General features: G+C 37.2%; 2 protein-coding genes across 2 annotated transcripts in view; both read right to left on the bottom strand.

Moving 5' to 3' along the window:
* LOC107718373 (serum deprivation-response protein-like) overlaps window positions 1–3,044 on the bottom strand; it is a 14,179-nt gene extending 11,135 nt beyond the window's left edge. The window contains exon 1 of the mRNA XM_016525418.1: window positions 1,926–3,044. Within this exon, the coding sequence (XP_016380904.1) occupies window positions 1,926–2,462 (537 nt within the window). The 5' untranslated portion in view covers window positions 2,463–3,044. The remainder of the gene's footprint in view (window positions 1–1,925) is intronic.
* Window positions 3,045–7,734: 4,690 nt separating this feature from the next.
* The window catches only part of LOC107718376 (tomoregulin-2-like), a 41,629-nt gene continuing 31,031 nt past the window's right edge, over window positions 7,735–18,332 (bottom strand). The window contains exons 5-9 of the mRNA XM_016525424.1: window positions 10,357–10,505; window positions 9,982–10,041; window positions 9,768–9,891; window positions 8,623–8,781; window positions 7,735–8,034 (exon numbers count right to left, since the gene is read on the bottom strand). Coding sequence (XP_016380910.1) covers window positions 7,938–8,034; window positions 8,623–8,781; window positions 9,768–9,891; window positions 9,982–10,041; window positions 10,357–10,505 — 589 coding nt within the window. The 3' untranslated portion in view covers window positions 7,735–7,937. The remainder of the gene's footprint in view (window positions 8,035–8,622; window positions 8,782–9,767; window positions 9,892–9,981; window positions 10,042–10,356; window positions 10,506–18,332) is intronic.

Here is an 18,332-nt window from a genome sequence, read left to right as displayed (position 1 = left end):
GTACACCGCTTTTATTATTGCAGCTTAGATGTTCAAATAGCTGCAGTACTCCGACTTTGCCACAAGGAAAATTGTGTACGCCTGCTAAGACCCTGACGTGGCGGTAAGTACTTTTCCATGTCAAAGACCGTTTTTATAAATATGAACGTTGCCGTGGATTTTAGCGTACGCACACTCTAAGATCAAATCTGTGCGTACGCACGTGTGTGACAAGCAAAGCTTTTCTTTTCATCTTAAAACTCCTTCCCAAATTAGATATTACAATCTCCTGCAGCAAACCGTCTGCAAGCCTGCACTCATGCCAGAGTGTTTTAACAGGCTGAATACAGGCTGATTATCACTTTAGAACATCACCTGCTGCTAGTGATCTCAAAGGGAACAGTTAAGACTTGGGTTCAGCCTCATGGCCTTCCTCTCTGACAGCTGGATTAGTCAAGAGTCATCGCCCCGATAATCAACTCTCTCTACAATGATGGAGTGCTCTTATTAAAAGACTTTAATGAACGCAATTTCTTGAAATGTTTTATTAAGTAAATCATTTTGAATTTGCATGCTTAAGATAAGTCTTAGAAACAGTTAACCTTAGCCTGTTTCTGCTATTGAATAATATTTGCCTCAGGAAAACAGATTCCCAGAAATCATTTTGAAAAGCAGAACTTTAACACCCCTAAGAAATGCCTCTACCTGCTTCTACAAGTCAAAGATCACTGTCCCAGCATGTAAAGCTGCATGTGGCTCGCTCCGGGGCAATCAGATAAGAATACTATCCTAAAAGCACGAGCCCGACGCAGCTGCTTAAATCAACACGACGCACCCTTCACATTAACCAACCGGCATAAAGTATAATAGTACTTCCTGAGTGTGTAAAATTGCATTACCTGAACATACAAAACACCTCACCAAAGATTAGAGGAAACTAGAGCAAAGCACAGGTCACAAAGCTAGTTTAGCCAGAAGACTCGACTGTACAATCTCAGTTTGTTTTACACTTATTTGTAAGGAGAGGCTATTAATCAAACAAGCCTATTGTAAACAAAATGATCTTTGAGCTTAATGGTAAGGAATTATGAAAAATGTGAGAGTTTGCGGGGACCTCAAGATTAGCCATAGAATCTCTCGTTTACATGCATACTGTAAGAATACACATTCTTACACATGCACACATTGCCATTCCACTGCAATCTGCACAAACTTCAAACATTTCATCCCAGCTGTAGTCACAGGAAGAATTCCCATGCACTTTAGTTTCATTGAAGATACTGCACACGTGTCCTGTCAAACATCACTTAAACCCATTAAATCTAACCTTTTTCGGCTGCTATTTTGTACATACCTTTGCAAAATATTTAAAACTCAGTGCATCTACTCCTCTAAATAAATAAAAAAATACAAAACTAAAATGCAAAATGCCTGTATCAAAGGAAGAATTACAAAGCATGTGTTAAAATGAAACTATTACTTTAAAACTGTTTTGTTTGCTATATGACAGACAAACAGATTTTTTTAACCATTAAAGTTTCCTCAAGTGTAGAAAACCCTCGTTCAGACACATATTTCTATTATGTATTTATGTATATGTGTGTGTAACTGTTTTTACACTTCAGTGTTGAGTCTTCAGTGCCACATGATCCTTTAGAAATAATTATAATATGCTGATTTGGTGATCAAGAAATATTTCTTATTATTATCAATGCTAGAAAAAACAGATCGTGGAAACCCTGATACACTATCATTCAAATGTCTTTGAAAAATGAATCATTTTGAATGACCATGTTAAAGTCTTAGACTCTCCACATATTTACATTATTTTTGTCTTTTAAAGGTTCCTCAGGTGTGAAAAAATCACATTCAGACGCATATTTACATGTGTTCATCTTCAAGGCTTTAAAGATTCGTTAAGAGTAGAAAGATCTCATTCTTCTCACCTGAAAGATGAGCACTTTAAAGTGGTTCCTCTTCAGCAGATGGGCATGGTTGGCCTCCAGATGCTTCACCTGGCTGCTCTGTCTATCCAGGCGCTCCCTCACCTCCTTCACATTGAGGCCAGTCTTGCGCGAGCGCTCCAGCAGCTTGGCCACGCTGTTGGCTGTGGACATGTGGTTCTTGGTGAGCCGGGTCACATCACCCTGCACCATCCTCACCGCCCCCTCCAGCTCGGCCTGCTTCTTCTCCATCCTCTGCTGGTTCTCCTGCACTGTCTCGATCATCACCATCAGCTTGTCGAGCAGAGCCACCACCGTGATGGCGCTGACCTGGCCGGCAGGGGCTGTGGGGATGGTCGGGGACTTAGAGCCCAGACGGGAAAGGGTATGGATGGGGGAAGAGGGCACCGAGCCGGGACTGAAGCTCGGAATGAGGAGATCCTGAGCATCCTGAGCATCTGGAACTGGTGGTGTCGGGGTGCTTTCCTCCCTGGGTAAGGTAGCTGTGCTTCGCTCTGCGTGAGAGGAGTCTTCACCCATCCTGGAGTCAACACTGGTGGTTTTGAATGACAGGGTTAGATTGACTCTCACAGACACTCTCCTGCCTTCTGCGCCTCTCTAAAAACAACATTCCCAACACTCCACTTAAAAACTCCCCACACACCCAGGGGAGGGGCCTGGTTGCCGTGGTATTTAGCTCAGCCCTTTAGAGTAATGTGAGTAAAGAGTGTCAGTGTGAAAGTATGCTACTGCAGGTGTGCATTTTCCCTCGATGCAATTTCAGTATTGTTTGATCAGCTTGAATTTGCTATCAGTAATGGTTTTGAAAATGTTTGTTTGTCATATGTATGAAATGTCAGATTCAGAAACACCAGCAACAGGAATGTTTGTGTCAGGGAAATGTTGGTGTGTCTGTGTAAATGCACCTGAACGTCTCTTCATGAATCTCTGCTGGCGTTTCTCTTCTTAGCTGTCTGGCAGACTGGGGAAATGTCACACAGGGAAAAATGAAAATCAGTGTTTGAACAGTGAACTCAGCTCATCTGTGGCAGTGGCACCATGCCAGACTCAAACCCCACACACACACACACACACACACTGCATGAAAGCCATGTTTAAGGGATAACTTGTCCAAAAAATAAAATTCTGTCATCATCTGCTCTCATCCCCTCATATTGTTCAAAACTATATGACACAAAAAGAGATGTTTTGAAGGATGTCCATGCCGCTCTTTTCACACACACACACACACACACACACACACACACTGACTGCATGAAAGCCATGTTTAAGGGATAACTTGTCCAAAAAATAAAATTCTGTCATCATCTGCTCTCATCCCCTCATATTGTTCAAAACTATATGACACAAAAAGAGATGTTTTGAAGGATGTCCATGCCGCTCTTTTCCATACACTGAAACTGGATGGAGACCAGAGGCCGTCAAGCTTTTAAAATATGGTAATCATTCACTTTTATCATATGGAAAAGATCAGCTTAGACCAGGGTTATTACAGTTAACTAAAATGAAAACCATAAGCTTAAATAAAATAAAATAAAATAAACAAACTGAAATGAAAAAAAAAAACTCTCATCACATTATTCACAGAGAGAACAAGCAACATATTTTACAATAACTTTGATGCTAATTGTACAGGGTGGAAATACAGTAAACAAAGGACATCCAGCAGACAGCTCACAGTAATCATAATCATAAACTGAAGTGCATTAAAAATGAAATAAAGTGCGTAAATTACGTCTTATGATTTATTCGAGGTAATAAACCCATGTCAGACTTTGAATGTTAACAATGTATTGACTCTTGCTCAATAGTCTGAATGAACAAAGAGAAGGAAAGACACTACCTCATTCATAGATCCGTGACCATGAAAGTAAACACATCACCTGGAAATCTGGTGTGGTGCTCATATCAAAGATAAACAAGCTGACCAGAGGTCATTTTCTCTTTTAAAATATGGTAATCATTCACTTTTATCATATGGAAAAGATCAGCTTAGACCAGGGTTATTACAGTTAACTAAAATGAAAACCATAAGCTTAAATAAAATAAAATAAAATAAACAAACTGAAATGAAAAAAAAAAACTCTCATCACATTATTCACAGAGAGAACAAGCAACATATTTTACAATAACTTTGATGCTAATTGTACAGGGTGGAAATACAGTAAACAAAGGACATCCAGCAGACAGCTCACAGTAATCATAATCATAAACTGAAGTGCATTCAAAATGAAATAAAGTGCGTAAATTACGTCTTATGATTTATTCGAGGTAATAAACCCATGTCAGAATGAATGTTAACAATGTATTGACTCTTGCTCAATAGTCTGAATGAACAAAGAGAAGGAAAGACACTACCTCATTCATAGATCCGTGACCATGAAAGTAAACACATCACCTGGAAATCTGGTGTGGTGCTCATATCAAAGATAAACAAGCTGACCAGAGGTCATTTTCTGGATAATGACAATCATTAGCACAGAATAACATGCATAACTTAGATATCTGTTTGGGAGTGTTATCAAAGGACAAGGACAAGAATATAACATAAAATAAACTTTATCTCCCATATCCGTTCATTTCCTGAGACTGAGGCGATTACCTCCCTCTCCTAGGCTCAGGCTGCCTGCATGCACATACATAAGCACAGAAAACCACTGCTAATGTTTCCTATGTTGTAGTTTGGTGGGGTATGTGTCTTCTCCTGTCGTGTGCTCAGCCTCAGACTATAGATACAAATCAAAAAGCATCACCCAAGTGACCCCACATCCACACATGGATATCAACAGATAGGTCAGGCCAAAACAAATCATATACTTAAAGGGATAGTTCACCCAAAAACATTTACTTGCCCTCACATCGTTCCAAACCTGTAAGACTTAAAAGATATGTTGAAGAATGTTGGAAACCAAAAATTTTTTGGTGACCATTGACTTCCACTGTATGGACAAAAAACACTGAGACATTTCTCAACATATCTTCTTTTATGTTCCATAAAAGAAAGTCAGTCATACAGGTTTGGACTGACATGAAGGTGAATAAATGACAATAGAATTCACTTTTTTTTTTGGTGAATTATCCCATTAAAAAAGCTTTCTAATTTCTTAAGGCTTAAGCTCTTCCATAATCAGCCATTGCATAGTGCAGTGAGGCCTGACCTCTGCAGGTAGAAGGTACTCACTGCACTAAAAAATAAATATAATAAATACAATTAAATAAATAAACAAACTTTCGGTTTAGCATTGGTATTTCAAAAACCCAGTCGAGACTACAAACCACAAAACATGAAAGCAAAGAAAATAAGTGCATAATAGGGACAAATTATTATATTTTTGGACCACATGTGACAATGTTTCAGTAAATTAATGCACTTAAATGAATGCATGCTGCAGCTGGATAGTATGATACTGTAAAACATCTCAGTAATGTGTAGTTTCCTGTCAGTTACGTAAAAACACCCAGTTGTTGATTCTGTGTAATGAGAGTTGTCTTTCTATAGTCTTTCTTAATCTTAATCGTCTTTCTTATTAGTTTCATATTATTCGTGACTGTTATTGAGATGTCACTCAAATAGCGTTGCATGATTTGTGTTTCAGCTTCATGGGAAAATTCCTGAGTATGCAAAGACATGTCACTGCAAAGCACACTAAAGTTATGCCTGTGATATATATAATTGCTACCTTTGTTAAAAACTTGGATGGCTTCGCTTGTAACAGGTTCTTCAGTTTGACTCTTAGGTGAATGCAAATTGTTCGGTGCCTGTGAGAGATTGCGCTTGTGGCATCACAGTAATGAAAACGAAAAAGACTTCAGTCTTCATTAGCTGAATGATAGCAGACAGATTTCTTTCTCTTGCCTCTAGGACCTTTTGACCAGTGATGAAAAAAGCAGTAGATGGAAAAAAATTGAGAGATAATTTGACAATTTTCCCTCAAATCTCGATGGCCCTGAAGAACAGTATTTTTTCAAAGCCCTCTTAGCCACCCATATTAAATGCCATTCCCTTGCTTTATTAATAAATTTATTTTGTGAAGAGCTTCAAGAATGTCACAAGTGTAAAAAAAAATTATTTAATTTTTTATTTATATATTTTAAAGCAGTGCTTCCCAGCCAGGTCAGGGTATAGCTAAAAAAAATGAATCACTGTTAAATGGCTACTGTGTGTTGAATGACATCCAGTGTAATATAAGTAAAAAGGAATACATTTCTGGTTTGGTTCAAAAGCTTGTAATGGTTCTGGTTGAGACTGAGATACAATGAAACAATGGCATTCAACTAAAAGCAAATGTATTGATTGTAAACTTGTGTTAAGACTTATGAAGGTGTTGGAATGGATCAGATAAGTGCTGTCTTCACTGCAACTGATTCAGCATTGCTGAGAATGCAAAGTATGTCTACTATGTACCTCTTCTTTCACTTTAGTCCTGTTTGACTGGAGCTCTATTAGTCTACCAAGAAAGCAAAGTGAAAATCATATACCAAATTCATAGTCTTTACTGCATCACAGTGTCACCAGGGCTACAATTCCATCCTGCATTGAGCCTGAGAATAAAGGGTCTGCTTAGTGGAAGCAGAACACAAACATACAAATGTATACTCATTTTCATTAAGGCTCTCTCTTACCCCTGTGGCACACTGACTGTCAGACAGGAAGTGTAGGGACTCCACTGGACTGGTCTGGGGATGAAGTAGGAAGAACTTCTGCAGACAAGGAAGGTCCGGAATTCCTTAGTCCTAAAGGGCCCCGTCCTCCACATGACCTTTAAAGGTCAGTATATTCTCTCTATCTCTCCTGTTTTTTTTGTTTTTTTTTAAAAATAACTTAGTTACTGACAGTATCATTTGTAATTACTAGTTTTGTTTGAAGCTACACTATTAATGTGCATTTGTCTTTTTTCCCCTGTTTTTTTTCTGCCTTTTCTGTTTTTGCTGGGGTAAAAATGACCACAAAAGAAAACAAAGATAATTAAAATGATATTGGATAACAGCCTTTTTTGAGAGGAAAATAATAATAATTTTGAAATTTACCCCTATTATTTTTTTAAATGAAACATCTTATGCTCACCAAGGCTACATTTATTTAATCAAAAATACAGTAAAAAGAGTTATATTTTGTAATATTATAAAAAATTTAAATAACCATTCTCTGTTTTAAAATGTAATTTATTCCTCTGTTGGCAAAGCAGCCTTTAGTGTCAAATGATCCTTCAGAAATCAGAAACATTTAGAAATTCAGAAACATTTCTTAATATTATCAATGCTGAAAATAGTTGCACTGCTTAATATGTTTGTGGAAACTGTGACATATTTTTACAGGATTCTTTAATGAACAAAGAATTCAAAAGAACAACATTATTTTAAATACAAGCTTTGTAACATTAGAAATGTATTTACTGTCACAATTTAATGTGTCCTTTCTGAATATCTTTTTATTTATTTATTTATTTTGTAAATGTTGCTGATATCAAACTTTTAAACTATAATTTACATGATTGGGGTCTCTGGGACACCAAACATTAAAAACAGCAAAATAAATCTTTATTTATAATAAATTGTTGAATCACCTCTCTAGAAACCCCTGAAACTGACCATATACCTTCAAGTTAGATCCTTTAAAAGTCATGGCATCCACAAAAGAATAAGGAAAAAGAAAAAAACACACTGTGCTTTGTGATATAAATTATTTATTTACATTACAGAAAAAGGACCCCATCAAGACAAACAAATTAACTATTGGAAATATTACCCATACATAACCAAATTACAGAACTTGTCCTATCATGGTGTCCTAAAATTCTCTGTGTGTGTCCTGTGCCACAGGTGCAAGGCATCGTGTGTAGAACCCATCGTCCTCCGATATATCTGCACCATCGTCCTCCATCCCTCCATCCCATCATCCAGCAGGATGCAGTGTCTCTGTGGGGACGGAGAGCAAGTTTCTTATGTTCTGTCCTTTGTCCAAACTACGTTTCCCATGATTCTCTGCTCACGGGCTCAAATGAGGCGGGTGGAGGCGCGCAGGGTGTTTTCAGAGTTGTAGTGCATTGTGTTCTGCTTCTGTCGGTTGATTCTGTTGGTCCGTGGGCACTTCCTGCAGAGGAAGGAAGCAAAAGGACATCCTTATCATTCATATAACTTGCTTCCACCACGCAGCACTACATTATTTCTAATCAAAACAATGCCTGGAAGGAAAAAACTCATATTTCAGAGCTTAAAAAAAGCCTTTGCTATAAAAAATAGCTACTTATTTAGAGTTTGGATTGGAAGTTTTTAAAAGAATGTTTCATGCTGATATGACTTGAAACAGTTTACAGAATCTTTGCCCTAAAGGGGCTGTTTCTTTCACTGGAGAAAAGAATACATAAATGAATACTGACAATGAAGCTAAATGAACAATGATTGAACATATTGAACACATTTACTTTTCTGATGTGTAAAGTAAATATTACAGGAGATGGGTGAGTAATTTAGTGCTGCTAGTGCACACACACCCTTCAACAATGACCTTTCATGGAGTGTAAAGTGTGTTATTCTGCAGACTCCTGCTGGCAGGAACTCTCACTCTATGAAGAGCTGCGAGTGTGTGCGATCTATCTACCCAGGAGGTAGCTGTCCTCTGCTTTGTTTCGCAGTAGCACATCGTGTGTGATATAATGCTGTGGTGTGTGTTTATACTCACCGGGTGATACACAGCACCACTACACATATGATGGCCACCTGCAGAATCCCAATGACAGACGCGATGAGGACGTAGCGGAGCTTTCCAGAGCCTGGCACCACATACAGCACATTATACTCCTTAGTGTCACACTGTGGACCACTGAATCCTGAGTGACAGCTGAAGAAAAGAGGAAGAAACACATAGAAACACGTTATATCCTTATTAGATTAGATGTGTGTGCTTGAGTCCTCTGTTGATTTATTCAGGTTGTTTTAAAGAGTCTACTCTCTGTAATATCTCTGTTCACACACATACTTCAGTGTTTCTCGCTCTCAAAGTCTTTCCTTAGAAACACCTGCTGTTGTACTGCAGCACCTGCCAGAGAGACTCTCCTGTTCTGTCTTATTATTTCTCTCTAGTTCCTTTTCTTTTGTTTATCTGTGACTGTTAAATATGAGTTTCACAACTTGAACAGCCAATTATTTTTTATAAGCTGATGTGTGCAGTATTCCTGTTTAATACCTTCTTCTGTCCCAGTTTAATCTGTAGAAATGACTTGTAGATTGAATTCCTTAAAACATGTAACAATCAAACAATGACATTTGGAGTTTATTTTTTATTTTTGGTGACAGCACCATCTGTTTGTACTACCAATGAAAGACCAAGGTTAATATTGTTAACTAAAGCTCAAACCATAAAACTTAAACATATTTTACTTCTGCTAGTTGCCAAGAAAACATACCCCATTTTCATTTAGTTTAACCAAATTTAACTAAATAAAGCACTAAAATAACTAAAACCATAATTAAAACTAATAAAAACTATACAGACATAAACAAAAAATACAAAACAAAATTACTAAAACTTAAAAACGAAAATGGAAAGCATACAAACAAATTCAAACAGCTAATAAAAACTATAATAATATGTCAATGATACTAAAATAACACTGAAAAAAGGGGAGTGTTTGGAAAACTGTTTTTTTTTTTTAATGAGGCAGATCTTTCTTGGTTTGAACACTAGGGGGAGACAAGGATCTGTGATACAGTGTTACATTCACTATCATAAAAGGTGTATGTCTAACACACACACTTATTCCCAATGTATTTTTGTAGACAGGATACGCTGCCGTAATCAGAAACATCATGAGTGTGTGTGTGTACCTGCAGGACGGTGTTGAGAGCATGTTGGGATATTCACAGTCTCCGTGAACACAATAGTTCTTATAGCGCTCAGGGCAGGGGATGTACAGCCCTCTTGCCACCTCTGAAACCTCAGGCTTCTCCTCTATAATTCAAACACAGTGGGTCAGAACAGCTCAAATTCACGGGCACTTCAAAATTAAAATCAACTTTTTATAATCAAACACCCACCCACCTGTGTAGTCTGTCCTGGCATATTGTCCATCTCCTGCTTTGGTGCCTGTAATCATGTCGCCTACAAGATAGGAATGAATGCAGATGTTAAAATGATAAAATGAACAGATCTGCTGTTTACATAATACAACCCTCCCCCCCCCCCTCATTTGTACATTGTCATTTTGAAGATATCATCTGGGAAATTGCTATATTCCAGAGACTAATGATCATATGAACATGAATGAACTTGATTATGTAACAGTGATTTATAATGTTCATCTTTACACGTGTTCTCTGTTGTTGTCTTATAAAAATGCAAATTGAATGGAAGAAGACGTCATGTAACAAAATGATATAAAGCAATCATAAATGTTTGTTAATCTGCTCTTCTTACCCTGACAGTGACCAAGGAACTTGACCTCGATTCGTTCCTGCCGCTGACACGACACCTCTTTTACCTGGCAGGGGTTGTCATAGGAACGGCCGTCTGATGCACACACGGGGTTAAAACTGATGTGGGAGCAGTCGATGTTACAGACGCACCTGTGTTGTGAGAAACCGCATAGTAAATGCCAATTACTGACAAATCAAAGACCGTGAAAAAGATCATTAAACAAGCGTCACACCTTGTTTGATCAAGCTGTCAGCTATGAATAACTCTTCAGACATGCAAACTGGGGATTTGGGGTTTCACTTCTGATATTGATGTAAACATTTCACTATTCAATTAATATTTTTCAGGGCCTCTTTGGAAATAATGCAACTTTTTTTTGGCCCTTTACCAGATTTTATTAATATATTAGGTGAAAAAGGAAAGGAAATGATGGGGAGAAGAGAAGGAAACAGAGTCGAGAAATGTAACAAAGCAGATTAGAAGGCTGGTCAGCCAAATGAACAGTGGGGCTCAATCTAGGCTCTACATCACAGCTCTAGGGATGGGAAACAATGTAGATTTACTGATTCAATTCTGATTCACAAAACAGATTCATTTGGGTTATGATGTCAATTTTGTGTACATGTGATTATAAAGGACAGTGTTTTAGATTGATTCAAAGCAATAACTCTTTTTGAACTATTTATTAAAAGAATAGGCTCATAAGAGTCACTCGTTTTGTGAACTGGCTTACACTGATTACGCTGTATGTTTTGATTCACTAAAAAGAGGCAGCTCATCAGTTTGAATCAAACTGCACTAGACACATTGGTTTGTTTTTGCATGCAGTCTGTGAGGAAAACTTAATAGAAAGACGTTATTTTGTGGTACACCATCTTTTTAAAACATCACATTAAATATAGATTTTAAGAATAATCAAAAAATCTATCAAACTGTTTATGGCATGCAGTAAATTAACTTATGCTATTCTATCATTCAAACGTTTGGGTTCGGAAAGATTTTTACTTTTTTAATGTTTTTTTTTTAATGATAAGTCTCTTATGGTGATAAAGGCTGCATTTATTTGATCAAAAATACTGTAAAAATAATATTGTGAAATATTTTAAATACAAATATTAATATATTAATAAAAAATATGATACGATCCCTCAGAAATCATTCTAATATGCTGATTAAGAGCTGAAGAAACATTTCTTATTATTATCAATGTTGAAAACAGTTATTGCTTTTTTTTTTTATTATAAAAAGTATACAACACAACAAAGAAAAATATAAATAACATCTACACAGCAAATTTTGTCCCACAAACGACATACTTCCAGGAAAGGACAGTTTGAACTATTTAGTTTATTCTGTTGCTGGAAGATTCAATCAATCACACGAACACTTGTTTTTATGCCTACAAGAACATTGCTTTTGTAAGAGCCAGTTCTGCAAAGGGTGAACATTATGGATTTAATGTACACCTCTCCATCATGTATGAGTGTGTTAAGCTCAGCATTTTCACAGGCGTCCTGCGCAACTACGGCCCTGCAACATACACAGATTACAATGGTAAAAAATACTGGCCCCTTTACAAAAGGTCTGCATCAGCGGGAACTGCAACCTCGCATAAACATTAACTGACATTCATAATTGCCCATTTGGCTTGAGGCTGGATGAATTACCATTAGAAACAGATTAACACCAACATCAACAACGTTTTTATGATGTGACTACTCTATAAATGTTTATAAGGGTGTCAAGATTGCAAATGTAATGAGTAAAGTCTGTTTTTCATCTTCTCGTATCAGCGTTAAGCTAGAAGGGAAAGCTCAAGAATGAATGTGGATTGGATCGAACTGGATGCTGCAGTGATTTTCAATCTATAGCACATTCTTGAGTCTATCATCTCAGGGGCTTAATGACTAGCACAGAAGACTGGCTTAGCAACCAAAGCACTGCCAACACATCAGTGGAGAATAATACAACGCTCCGTTTCAAACGAGGATGATGAGTTCCGACACTTTGAAGTTCCTTTGCCCGTTTTAATGGCTGCTCTTATTCAAATGCCTTCATAACGACGGTAATGAGCGCTTATGTGCGTATGTGCAGATGAAAGGTGATACACTTCTGAGTAGGAGACAAAGACGCATTGAGTCCTGGACAAAGTTTCTGACATTTGCAGCCGGGAACACACGCAACCTTTGCATTCGTGTGTGAATCGGTCATTCATGTCTGCCTGAGAGAATCGAAAACCTGTCATCTAGTCTTCATTGAGTAATGTTCTGTGAGTGTATTTGGTATATTAATATTTCTCAAAGGAGTTGACAAGAATTTATGGTCTGTATCTTCAACATTCAGGCTTTTCTGCTATAGTTTCTCTCTAAAGTCTATATGTGTTGTCTGTGTGCCACTGCAGGAACATGTTGAGTAGAAATGACAATTAAACTGCCGTCCCCAGTCACTTCTTGCTGCAGCAAACAGATGACAGTATAATTATAAATCTGTCATTATTTTTGTGTGTGTGTGTTTTTTCTTCAACTTTCCTTTTTGATATTTCACCCTGCCCGTGAGCTTTAGTGATGTATGGAGCCGTTTTGTATTCTGGCACTACAGGAATAATGTGAACTGACTACAAATATGAGATAAAGATATCTGTTTTAAATAGAGACGTTGACTGAATTGAACTGTGGCATGGAGTCAACTCAAGGGCAGCTTTGATTGTTTGCCATTGCTAATTGAGATCTGTAATGCATACTAATTTAGATAAATGAGATAAAAACAAACAGGCACAATGATATTGAGATGTATTTATTGTGAAGCACCGGTAATGCTCACACACCCACACACACACACACACGCTCTCCAATATGACCGTCTGTAGTGGTCATAAAGGCTAATGTGTCTTGAGAGCATGAATATTTAATGTCACCTCTCACATTCTCTAGGCATACACACACACTGCAAATGCACTGCGTCAACAACACACACACACACACATCAAAGATTTCCAATAGCAAATCAAGTAATAATGGCTTTGAGAGTGAGTCAAACCGAAGGGTTGAGATTTCCTTAAAAATTCAGGTTGTTTGGATGGTAGCCTCTGTATGTGTGTGAGTGTGTTTATCTTGTTGAGTGAGGGGATATGTCTTATTGATTTGTAAGAGCCATGTGGTTTCTCTGTTATCTAAACTTTTCCAGCATGGCCTGTGGGCTGTCCAGCTGCTCTTTCCTTGCACACTTTAGTCTCCCTCTCTCTCTTTCAATGGCAGGATTATGATGACTGAGTCTGTACTTGGTGAGGATAAGTCTCTGTTTTGTATCTTTGATAGTTTGATGAGGATAGATGAGGAGTTTTGGCTTTTTGATCCCAAGGTTTCAAATGTTTGATTTAGATTAGTAGTGCTAACTTGGTTGCAATTGCATCCATCCATCCATCGGTCCATCCAAATAAGAGACTTGGTGTATTTCGAGCTGGTTATAATTAAAAGTTCTGTATTATGATTTTTATTTTTTGTAACATATATTCAATATAAACTCTCATAGTTCCTCCCTGGACCACCCGGCCACAAGGAGGATAGACTAAAAACATTATTTAACATATAATTGGAAAAATAACCAGTTTATTGCATTTCTTTAACCATAGTATTACAGTATTGGCAAAATCCAATATCTGTCTGTCTACAGTATCTGAATAGTTTTTAAAATCAAATTTAAGACTTTTTAAGACCTGCATAAATAAAATAAATACTGTATGTAAACACAGGTCAAACCTATACAATCTTCTGAAAAAACAAACAAACAAAAAAACACATCCCAGATTATTTATTTGATATTGTGCTGATACTAGTAAAATATATATGCTGAATGTGTTAAATGTTTTTAAATCTTTCCTTCTTGTGACAGGGCAAACCAGAGAGAAACAACTAAAATTTACATTGAATTAAAAGCCAGACATAGTTTATTGTGCCACCAAAATACCAAAAAGTTATGCATAATAATACATACCATTTAAAGTGTCCCTATTATGGGTTATGAAAGGTTAATATTTTGGTTTTGGGAGTCCCCAACAACAGGTTGACATGCATGCAAGGTCAAAAACACTTTCATTGTCTTATAATATGCATTTATTTTTACCTTTATTCTTTATTTGTGATCGTCAGATCATTTTTAATGTGATGTTTTAAAGACAATCAGTATGTTTAAATGCGCAGTTAAAGGTGCAATAGGAGATCTCGGAAAATGCTAACTTTAGCCTGATAGCACTGAAAGCGAACGTCCCACCCTTCCTGCAATCGCCGTCCAAAGCCACGCCCCCTGAACGCATTTACTCTCACAGACCAGAGACAACATTACTACAATAGGCTATCAGGTTCCCAATTCCAGCCCATGTTCCGAAGTGAAGTAAACTTCAATGGATTTCCCCTGCTCAGGGAGTAGGGAGCAATGAACTCTGTGTAGGGATCATATCGATCGGAACACAGTTCATGCACGTAGCTCACTTCTAACGAGCTGGCGCGAGGACTGGATTAACCGCTGGGCTACATCATGTGTCATTCACCGGTGAGAAATCTTTAAAAGTACTACAATACCAGGAAGGAAGATCGGCTTGTTGATGTTTGCCTGCCTTCCTCGCTCTGTCTGCACAGCGTGCGTGAACGCGCTGATGAGTATCCTGTCTGCGCGAACTGGGTGCGCAGAGGTATGCTAATACATACGCTGACAGGCAGGTAGGAAAGCATATTAAAACGCTCGGACCGAACGTATCGGGATGTGAAGAGACTTTCAACCAGCATAACAAAAAAATTTTCTGAAGACAATCACCTATTGCACCTTTAATTGCATCAATCAATCAATCAATCTACCCATCCATCCATCCGTCCATTGGTCTCCAATAAGAGACCTAGTGTATTTCGAGCTTGTTTATAATAAAAGTTCTGTATTATGCTTTTTTTTTTTTTATGTAACATATATTTTAGTATAAAATCTCATGGTTCCTCCCTGGACCGTGCTGCCACAAGGAGGACAGACTAAGAACATTATTTAACATTCACTATATAATTCAGTATATATTACTATAATTGGCAAAATAACCAATTTATTGCTTTTCTTTAAACACAGTATTATAGTACTGACAAAATCCAATATCTGTCTATCCGTCTACGGTATCTAAAGAGTTTTTAAAATCAAATTTAAGACTTTAAGACCTTTTTAAAACTTGCACAATTAAAATAAATACTGTACGTACACACAGATCAAACCTATATAATCTTTTGTAAAAAAAAACAAAAAAAACCATCCCAGAATATTTATTTGATTATTGTGCTGATACTAGTAAAATGTATATACTGAAGGTGTTAAATAATATGTTTAATCTTTTCTTCCTGTTACAGGGCAGACCAGAGAGAAGCCACAAAAGTTTACAATGCATTAAAACCAAGATAGTTTATTGTGCAACCAAAATACCAAAAGGTTATGCATAATACAGAACATTTAAATATAAACCAGTGTCTATGCTTTACTACTTTCAGCTGCTCACTAAAAAAGATGAGGGAGATATAATATGCACTCTTACAACCATCCACAACAGTGCCACGTTTTGACTTTGAATGTGTAGCACTCACATTAATGTAATTAAATCATAGCTTTTTGAATTTTAATAATCACATTAGGCCATATCACGATTCCTGTTTTTCTGTCTGCAAATTTAAAATGTCCTAAAATTATAATTAATTCTGTCTATCTGTCTGCCTGTCTATCTATAGGCTAATTCACACTGCACCGACAGATGCCACCCATAACCTGATTACAGTATCTATGTGTCTGTCTATCTCTGTTTATATACTGTATATCAATAATACTGACCAAATTCAGCTCTAATTCCAGACATTCCAAGAATGCATTGTGTCAAACCCAGTGAAAAAAATGATCCAAGGTGTGAGAAATGTTGATTAGAAATAAACAACTCATTCCATACTAAAAATATAAATGAAAATAGTTCAGTGCAATTGAAACAGAATATTCTACACAATATTTCTGTGTGCAAGGTATTTTATGCGTCCTATTTTAGTGACTTTACTGAAATCAATATTACTTCTATCTTCTTCTCTCTCTCTCTCTCTTACACACACACCCAAGGACTAGGGTCCTAACAGCCAAATCCGGTGCTTGTCACTACACACAATCAGTGCACAAACACACACAGACGTTATTAATGCAGCTTATAGCATTGATTTTATTTATAATCTCTCATCTCATTTTTTTCAGTAATCCTTCAGATGACACAGGAAGATGGAAAAATGGAGCGAGACTAAAAAAAGAAGGGCTGCTGAGAGAGGTAGAGTGTTTTTGGTAGAGGAACAGTGAGGTGAGTGAGTCATCTGCAGTCAAGTGTATCAGAGCGAGGGGCCTGTCATGGGACCATCCCTACGGCTCAGGCATAAATGCCTCAAATCGTGCTGATATCTCTGAGGAGGGAGTGGCTGGGCTGTTTCATTCTGAAGCCTCCAAACACTCCAGCTCTCCAGCCAGTGCTTGCTGAATCTTTGGTGAATCTACAGGCTGTCTTTGCCAAGGCCGATATGTAATTCCCTTCAGACGCCCTGAGAGAGATAGGCAGGAGGGAGGAAGAGAGGCCTTCTTCTATTAAGATTAAAGGGTAGTCTCCTTCACTCTTGCTGACAGCTTGAGCTGTTCACTGATGCCCAGGGCAACGAAAACCTCCTTTCCACATCTACGGGTGGATTTTAAATATATCATGTGAGTCATGATTTTTTCACATGTTTACAACTAAAATAGATTCTCTAGAAATTATAACCATTTCTCATTGAATATAGCATGAAGATGTTGTTAGAGGAACAAAGTGGATGTTGAGGCTTTCTGCTTATTTTTTATTGAATATTAATGATTTCTCATTGCTGGAGCACCAGAGCTAAGCAGCCATTCATTAGCAAAGATGAAACTGCCATAATTGGCCTTGTTTCTTGCTCATTTATTTTGGGCAAGTTTGTAAAGTTCATAATCAAAGAACTGAGATTTGTTAAAGTGTGTGAAGCAATCTCATATTCCATATCATGCCATTGACAGCACCAACAAATCTGAAACAGTCAGTCTGCTTCTGACCAGAGAAAGCATTCAAAGATAGCACCTCAGTTGTAGGTATTGAGGGTGGAAGAGAGTGCTGGTCATTCACTCCCCCTACCTACATTTCCTGCTGGTACCGAGACTCGAACCTGCGACCTTCAGGTTACAAGTCCAACTCTCTAATGGCCACAATTGCCCCCTAAACTCATACTGGTTTGGAACGACACGAGGGTGAGTAAATAATGACAATTTAATAAAATTTTTTTTTTTGGTGAACTGTCCCATTAACCCTTAAATGCATACCTTGGGTCTTTAGCAACCTGGGACATCATTCATTACTCTCTCCCTCCTTCATTTTTGAAAGTTAGACATAAACTTTCTTACTATTCCTCAATCTATTCATTATAAACAATATAACAAGAAAGAATAATAAAATATAAAAGATTGTCTGTTTTCTGATTTATTTTTTGTAAAAAGTGTATAGGGTCGCTAGCGACCCAAGGTATGTAATAGTGTAAGTACACTCTAAAAAACACTGGGTTAAAAACAACCCAATTTGGGTTGTTATTAACCCAAGGGCTGGATAAATATAGGACAGAACCCATCTTGGGTTAAATTTACCCAGCAAATTGGGTTGTTTATTTAACCCAGCATAATGGGTTGATTTAACCCAGCTAATGGGTTTATTCATGTTTACTATATTACTAGCTTATTTTTTACTTCATACATTAAGTAAGGTTTACAGATTAACTTAAATCCTCTAAACTTTTCTAAAATACTCCACACAACCACTGGTTTGCATGATAACTTCCTTTATTTTCCTTTATTTATCATTTACAGCATTGTTTTATATCGTTTTTTTAATAGGCTATACATATTGCCTATATTTAAACTTGTTTAACAAACATTAG

This window comes from Sinocyclocheilus rhinocerous, unplaced genomic scaffold (assembly GCF_001515625.1).
Source record: "Sinocyclocheilus rhinocerous isolate Xijiao unplaced genomic scaffold, SAMN03320098_v1.1 scaffold5807, whole genome shotgun sequence".
NCBI lineage: Eukaryota > Metazoa > Chordata > Actinopteri > Cypriniformes > Cyprinidae > Sinocyclocheilus > Sinocyclocheilus rhinocerous.
This window is presented reverse-complemented; position numbering and strand designations above follow the sequence as displayed.